Genomic DNA, 8,292 nt, shown 5'->3' on the forward strand with positions numbered 1-8,292 from the left:
GGAGGGTTAACTCTGTCCATTTCAAGTAATTCAGCTCATGTCAGCCCGTCCAGTCAGGCTGAGACTCACTCTTTCCAGGGCTGGCCTATACTTTAAGCTCACATTCTCTGCCTCTTTTTTTTTGTAAGTGCTTACTGAACACTTGAACGTACAGAGACTGTGTGTGGCTACCAGGCCAGGGTTGGGATTTTTCTCTGTCAGCAATTGCACATGTCAGCAGACAGTCCCACTGTGTGGAAACTGTCCCTTTCACTGAGCCGCTCATCAGTTAAGGGGTTGATTTCTGCTTTCGTCTGTGTGCTGCTGTGATTCGGAGTGGATCGTGGGGGTGGGGGTGGGGCCCAGGTGGGCCCAGAACCAGCCATGGTGGTTGTGTGCCATCCCAATCACGCTGGTGACACGACAGGTGAGGGTGCTGTTGGGGACAAGATGGGAACAGGGACCGTTACCTCCAAGTCGCCCCTCGTAGGATGTGGTGCCAGTGTAGGGTGTCTTCCACTGTGGGATCCTGTAAGAGAACAGATGAGGGGGTACGTTTCCAAAGACCTGATTCTTCTCTGAGGCAGGAAGTACCATTTGGACATCATTTGTCAATCTCCCCTAAAATTCAAAGGACGCTTTTGCAAAAGGAACCCATCCAATGGATTGATCCCTCTGGGGTTCTAATTGTTATCTATAGGGTAATTTTTTTTTTTAAAGATAATTCTGTTTCTTCAGGGTGTCACACAAATTGAAATGAATATGGATTTTCTATGAGTTACTCCCTGCACTTTCTTCTAGATCAGCATCTTTACAGATGAACCATTTCTTCAGAAAGAACCCCATGCAGACATTGTTTTTTTTTGTTTTTTTTGTTTTGAAATATACATAAGCTAGGAAAAAAGTGGCACTTAGAACCACCCTCGCTACTTGCTAGTTACGAAGCTCGGGTACGGGGGCCCCTGTGCCTGGGACACACAGCCCTTCTTCGGTGAGGTGGATCCTGTGTAGCTGTGGAGACTCACTGCCTCAGAGAACCTTTCCTCCCCTCCCTATAGCCCAGAGGCACCCCTGGGACCCTGGGGCCACTCAGAGATGTTCAAAAGCTGGCTCTGGATTACGGCCTCTTTTTTTTTTTTTTTTTTTTTTTTTTTTTTTTTTTTGCGGTACGCGGACCTCTCCCCGCTATGGCCTCTCCCGTTGCGGAGCACAGGCTCCGGATGTGCAGACTCAGCGGCCATGGCTCACGGGCCCAGCCGCTCCGCGGCATGTGGGATCTTCCCGGACCGGGGCACGAACCCGCGTCCCCCGCATCGGCAGGCGGACTCTCAACCACTGCGCCACCAGGGAAGCCCCATTACTGCCTCTTTTAAATAACCAAGGAGGTACAAAAAAAACGAGTACATAATTTTTAGCAAGAAAAAAATGACATTGCTGTTTAATCAAATTATGTCTCTGGGTACCCAGCACGTACCTGCTCGCTATGGAGTCACTTAAACATTTCCCCTCCTGGTTGTAGAAGTCATGTCTCTCTCATGGAAAATGTAGGAGTTCAAAGCAGGAAATGACCCCCAGTCCTTTTTCCTTCAGACCAACCCTTAGCAAATCCCTGTCTTTAGCTGTGTCTGTAGTTTCTGCTGCCCCCCACCCCCCCCGCAAAGTCATGTTTGCCTGAATTTAATAACATTTCTCCTCTAGGCTTGTCTGCATTTTCAGATTTTGTATTTTAAAAAACCCATATTGCAATTATTTCAGAAAATAAAAGCAACTTTTAAAAACGTGGCAATAAACTGTCTCACCCATCCTCATCATGCAAAACATTCAGGAGTGGACTAAGGGAAGTCCAGGTCTTCTTTCAGACCCTCAGAATCAGCCTATTCTAACCTATCCTGCCTAGAAAGTGGGTGGGTAACCTTTTTTAAACTTTCTTCATTGATCCAACAGGGGACCTGCCTCAACATCTTCAAGTAATGATCAACCTTCTGCGTTGTGAAGATAGAATCAAGCTGGTAAGAAGAGACGCGAGTGGCAAGTTTTAATTTTTAATTGTGAAATTTGGTAGGGACTTATTGACGAGCAGGGGCTTGGGGGGGGGTGGGCCTCTTACATCAGAGCAAGTTCTCCCAAACCGTTCTCAAAAGCCAGAGCCCGCTATGCTCCTCGGTACCCAGAGGTGCAGACAAAGGGGGTGTCAGGTCTCTGGGTCAGTCTGTGCTAAGCTGGAATCATCATTCACTGGAATTTATTTGTTAACCCCTTTAACAAACTTCAGGGGTCTCCTCTGAGCCAGGTACCATCCCTTATGCTGGGGATATAAATGAGACGTAGGAGTTTTCATCTAAATTCCTAAACTCACGGGGGAAAGGTAGAAACAAAAGTCTTTGGTCTTGGATTGGTGAAGGAAAAGGGTGGCCATCTGGCAAGGCAGGCCAGTAAGAGCATCTCTGCCTGTCTAGGCCGTGCGCTTGGAGAGCGCCCGGGCTGAGCGGGCCCGCTACATGGTGGTGGTGGACAGCAGCGGGCGCCAGGACACAGAGGAGAGTATCCTGCTGGGAGTCGACTTTTCCAGTAAGGAAAGGTGAGTCTGATGGACGGCGGCTTCTTTCTCTCTCTGATGGGGGCAAGAGTTGCTTCTGGAAGAAGGTTTTCAGGGTCCCACATCCACAGGGGCGGGTGATGGTAGGTGATGGGGTGATCAGGCACTGGGAACAGTGGAGTCCCTGATTTTAGCTCTTGTGTGCCGAGTGCTGTGCTAGGTCCAGTCTCTGCTCTCAGAGAGCTCAGGGTCTGCACTGTGCTTAGAGATTTAACCCTGGGTCCTATCAGGGGTGCCCTAGAGGAGGGCACCTTAACCAGGAGGGCTTCCTGAAGGAGGTGACGGCTGTGGCGAACACCCCAGGACAAGCAAGAGCCAGCCAGGTAAAGCAGGAAGGTGCCCTCCAGGCCGACCATCCCATATAGAAGTATGTGATTGATCGGCGTTGTATCGAGCGCCTTATGCAGTATTAATATCCCGTGGATTCCCAAGTACTTGTTGATGGGTCCTGGGTCAGAGGCTTGAGGAGAGGTTTGGAATTTCCCAGTAACTGGAGGCCAAGTTAGTTATATCATAGACCCTGTTATGTGTGCGAAATGAAGGTGCACGACTCTCCTTACATCTAGGATAAGTTAATGCGAGTGAGATCATTGCAGAACCTGAATTTGTTAAAACTGGATTAAAGTAGACGCCCTCTATTCATCATTCACTAATTTTCTCGTTCATTAAGCAAACCATTCATTTGCCTTCTCCTGTGTATGAGGCAATAGGCTCAGCCCAGGAAAACAGAGAAGCAACAGTAACCACGGTTCTCGGCCTCAAAGAGCCTGTAAGCTCAGGGAGGGAGGGAACCATCACCAGAACCTGGGGTGATGGGCCCAGTGATGGGGAAGCGTGGGGTTCGTTCCACCCTCGTGACCAGGACTCCATTGCTTGTCACAAGTAAATGAACTAAAAGGGAAGCTGTTTCCTTTATGGCCTCGTTCCCAGTACATAGGAGCATTCTGAGTGAGTTTCTGCAGCTCACTTAGGGACGTGAGTCCGAGCTGGCGCCCTTGGCCTCGGCTGGTGGGGAAGTCTGGATCTGGAAGGATCTGTGTCAGAACGTGCTTTAAGGGGTGAGCTCCGAGGAGCCCCTTGGAGACCAGAGGGCTCCGGGCTCCAGGTCGGGATGCTCCCAGGCAGGTGCCCTCAGAAATGGCCGGGGCTCCATCCTTTGGTCATGAGGCAAAGAGACGTTCAACGGTGTCACGATTATGTTTGTTCTCTGAATGGCTGGCCGGCCTTTCTGAGGGCCTTTGGGGGCAGGACTTCCCCCACCATGTGTCATCTATCCCAGCAATGCTCTCTGGCCCTGAGCTGAAAGCTGCCTCCCTGGAGAATGTGCCCATCGTCTCAGCCCGAGCCACCAGGGCCTCATAGGAGCCTGCCCACCCCCCCCATCCAGGTCATCTCTGTGGCTTTGGTCAGAGAGCACAGAGCAGTTAACCCGATGCTTCATAAGCATCTCGCCCCGTGGGGTAGGTGGTCCTATAACTCACGTTTTACAAACAAGGAGTCAGAAGCCCAAGAGGCTGGAGTGGTTACACCAAGGCCGTCCTAGTAACAGAGCTGGGACTCACAATTGGGTTTTTATTGTAGACCTGTGGTGTAGACCCACGCATTCCTTTCCCATTCGTTGTCCTCTGTGCCCCCTCGTTCACCAATCTATTCATACCATCACGGTGCGTGCCCTTGTTCGCATGCACTTTCAGTATGCCAGGTGTCCTGCCAGGTGCCCTGCCAGGCACGGGGCTACATCGGTGGGAGAGATCGGCCTCTGCTCCCTTGGAGCTCACAGTCTAGATGGACGAAGGTTAGACACACGAGCACCCTGAGACTGTTCTTTACACACAGGCCCACGTGCTCATTCTCACCCACTCTCTGAAGCGCCCTGCCCCTCCTCTGCTCCCTGGACACCAGCCTCAGTTCTCAGTGTGTCCCCACTCCCTGGGTCCTCTCGCCTCTGCTGCACACTCTGCGCTCAGGCCAGCGTCCCCTCCACTGTCCCAGCCTGCCCCACAGCCCAAGCACAGGTGCCAACTCCAAGGCCAGTGCTGGTCTCCTGTGTTGGGGAGATGGGTCAAGGGGCTGCAGAGGGTGAGCGGGAACCACATGGACCTTCCTGTTGTCGGGCCGGATGCAGCGTCCCCCACGCCCAGGCATAGGGGCCGGGAACTGGGCGCTTTTATCCATCTCCAGCTTGAAAACAAAGCCCTTGTCCTTACAGAAGCCTTTGGCTTGCTGAGAGCATGATACATTTGTTTTTCTAAATTCCTGCCATGAGATTTTGTTTCCTTATTCAAAAAAAGAGAGAGATGAGGTGCCCCCAAAAGGACTCCCCCCAAGGAGAGGGAGTCCAAATGCAGTGTCAGGAGAGAGCATGGGAATGACGCCAGCCACAGCGGGCTCACGGGTTCTCCCTTGGAGTCACATCTACACATGATTCCTCTGGGGATCAGAGCAGCTGCCCTGCAGGGGCCATCTGGGGTTATTTTGTTTCAGATTCAGGAACACCGTGGGTGCTGTGAGCACGAACATCGTCCTCCACTTGTTAGTGTTTTGCAGCCCGTAAAGGACAGGCCTGTCTCCTTCCTACACCTCCAGCCCCCGCGCAGGCCCCGCCCGCTTCTCTGTCCCTGCGGCACCGGCCCTGGGGACCGGGGACCACTTCCTTCCCCTAGAGGTGCCCCCACCCACCCGTTTTATCCTTCAGGGCTGTGCTTCCTCTAAAAAGACCCAGTTTCCCTGACCACGTGTCCCGTCCCCACTTCCCATATATATAAACCCACAGGCCCTCCTTCACTGTAAAAATCTTACTGTCACTCACTACAGGACTAGTGGAGACTCACAGAAATAACAGTTAAGGGGACGTGATGGAATTGGCACAGTTGTTACAGTCGTGTCCTGGTCTCTGGTCTGCGCTCTTGACTCCAGGTTGAGACCCTGAGCGGAAGTCTTCCGTGGCCTTTTGCCCACCGTGCGTAGCTCTCACCAGGCTCTTCCCCATCTCTGCACTTAACGGAGGAGGGCAGTTTAGATGCTTCCCTGGTTTCCTAAGGACCGTTTCGTCTCCGCCTGCCCCGGACCTGGGCCTGTGGATCCCCAGTCTGTGCTCCTTGTAGCTCTCTGTGCCATTTTCTCTCCTCATTTCCAGTCCCTGGTGTGGGTCTTCGGTACTGAAAAAGGGCGAGTGTCCAGGTCTGTGCACACCCTCCCAGGGCACCCTCCAGCCTGGGCTTTCTACATGTCTGTCTTGGGCTCCCAGCGGCCCCCTTCTTGCCTCTCCCCAGTGCGACACAGCTGAGTAACCCTGGGAGCTCTGAGTCTCAACGTCAGTTTTATTTTGCAGCTCTACAAAGGAAATATCATTAACCCATCAAGAATGGGTAGGACAGATGTAAAATAGTTAGCTAGTGGGAAGGAGCCGCATGGCACAGGGAGATCAGCTCAGTGCTTTGTGACCACCTAGAGGGGTGGGATAGGGAGGGTGGGAGGGAGACGCAAGAGGGAGGGCATATGGGGATATATGTATACATACAGCTGATTCACTTTGTTATACAGCAGAAACTAACATAACATTATAAAGCAATAATACTCCAATAAAGATGTTTAAAAAAAAAAAGAATGGGTAGGACTGCAGGGTGGCACCAGAGAATTTGCCCAACACAAAAGGCTTAGCCCACTTTGACCCAAAGGGCTTGAAACTACCTTCCCCACAGATACAGAAGCAGAGGGTGGAAAAGATCCCCTGTGGCTGCCGAAGCTCTGGAGGAAGAGTGGGTTCCTTGAACCCCAGAGCCGCCTGTGCGCACAGTCGCGTGTGTGTAACTGTACTCCCTGGGGGGCTGTTAGGCGGTAGCAGAGATGTCAGCACAGGATCCCTGGAGATTGTCTGAGCTGCCCTTGGCAGTGACGGCTGTTTCTCACAAGCAGACTCTTTTTCAAATGCCTGAAGAGTTTTCATAGTGATCCAAGGAGACCCTCTGATAAAGCCCTTTCTTTTCCTCTGTGTTTCTCAGCGGCGCCAGGCTCTAAAGTGGTCAGGTATCATTTCACTGTTAGGATGGGCAAAACAAAAGCAGATTAAACTAGTTTTTAAAACAGCAGCTGCACAAAAGGTACAGAAACAGAGGTCCAGAAATGAACTCCAGTCATGGTGTTGGCACTCTCCCCTCCCCTGTCACTCCAGGACAGGAGGCTGGGGGTGGCTGCCACGACCTGCCTGTGTCCCCCGGACTGTGTGTGGCCTTGTGCCAGGCGTGTGCCAGCCATCAGCGGCTTCAGCCCTGCTGCAATGTGGGCTTGTGGTCAGCTGGTTACTCCTGGCCCCCGAGAGCTGTAGCTGAGACCTGACATTTATGGAGCTGCAGCCACACCAGAATGCTGGGGTCAGAGTTCCCTGTGACTGTCTCTAAGCTGGGGTCACTGGCCATCCCAGACCCACATCTTCTGGAATTCAGTGGTGAGCAGTCCTTGCAGACAGCCGTAGAGCTTCTCCCAGATACACACCTAGGCAGCTGGACGCAGGGCAGGTGTTGGGTCCCCCATGAGCTGGACAGGCTGGGTGGAGACACAGCGAGGGAAGACCACGTGCAGGCGGGTGGACCCTAACTCTAGGCGTCTTCTCTTCCCTCCCATGTAGTAAAAGCTGTACCATTGGGATGGTTCTCCGACTGTGGAGTGACACAAAAATCCACCTTGACGGAGACGGGTAAGGAGATCTCTCAGAAGGCTTCTTTCACTGTAGACTTTGAAACATGCGTCAGTTTGGGCATCGTTGGATAATCATTAACAGCAGAGTCACACGTGTTACATGTTTACCACATCAGGAGAAATAACATTGCCCTCCCATGAGCCACACAAGGCAGGGTACATTTGGGACATGATATGAGGGAGCTGGGTCATGAAGTACCAACAGAAACATTTACGGGAAATCTGCTGCTGTATGAAGTTCAAGAACGGCAGTGAACAGACATTCATTCATTTGCCTTGATTTGTTAAATGAACACTCGCTGTGTGCCCTCCATGGGCTGGTCCCTGCAAGTTCACAGATGAATATGATGCAGCGGGAGCTCTAAGTCTTTGAGGGCTGCAGGGAAGACACACAACCAACAGGTGCAACAGTGTTTGAGATGCCATTTGGGGGGCTGCAGAGGAGGAATCATCCAGGTGGGCCTGGGCAGGTAGACCAGGGCCAGGGGGCCGTCCGGATTCTGGGGGGAAATACTCAGGTTACTGTCACGAGTAGGAAGAAGCAGGAGAGGAAATTATCTCTACTTGAATTCCAGCAGTAAAAGTTACGTTGCCTTGTGGATAGAATGGGGAGGGAAAGATAAAAATTAGATTTATTGACGACATGGGCTTACGGTTTACATTTTTCCTTTTTAAACTTCTGTCTTCCACTAATGTATGTTTTATGCAAGTATAAAAAACACAGATGGAGTGAGGGGGACGGGAGGTAGGGGGTGGGGTGGGACAGTGCAGGCAGGTGAAGCGAGATGGTGTCCAGTGCCGCTGTTGCCTCACACCCTTTGCTGGGCTTTTAGTTTTTGGCTGACTTTGTATTGCTGGGTTAAAAGCCAGTCTTCCAGATTTAAGAACCTATCTTTTTTTTTTTTTTTGGCTTTTGCCTTTTGCCTTTTGCCTTTGTCTCTGTGACCTGTGGTCCCTCATCACACAGCGTGAGACACACTTGTCCTCAGGGTGTCCACGACAGGCTGTCCGCCCCCCCCCCC

General features: G+C 51.8%; 1 protein-coding gene across 1 annotated transcript in view; it reads left to right on the plus strand.

The window, feature by feature from the left end:
• The window catches only part of SSH1 (slingshot protein phosphatase 1), a 57,341-nt gene that overhangs the window by 30,486 nt on the left and 18,563 nt on the right, over window positions 1–8,292 (plus strand). Inside the window, exons 4-6 of the mRNA XM_007448233.1 lie at window positions 1,924–1,988; window positions 2,436–2,557; window positions 7,200–7,268. Coding sequence (XP_007448295.1) covers window positions 1,924–1,988; window positions 2,436–2,557; window positions 7,200–7,268 — 256 coding nt within the window. The remainder of the gene's footprint in view (window positions 1–1,923; window positions 1,989–2,435; window positions 2,558–7,199; window positions 7,269–8,292) is intronic.

The sequence above is a fragment of the Lipotes vexillifer genome, unplaced genomic scaffold (genome assembly GCF_000442215.2).
Source record: "Lipotes vexillifer unplaced genomic scaffold, Lipotes_vexillifer_v1.1 scaffold236, whole genome shotgun sequence".
NCBI classification, from domain to species: Eukaryota; Metazoa; Chordata; class Mammalia; order Artiodactyla; family Lipotidae; genus Lipotes; species Lipotes vexillifer.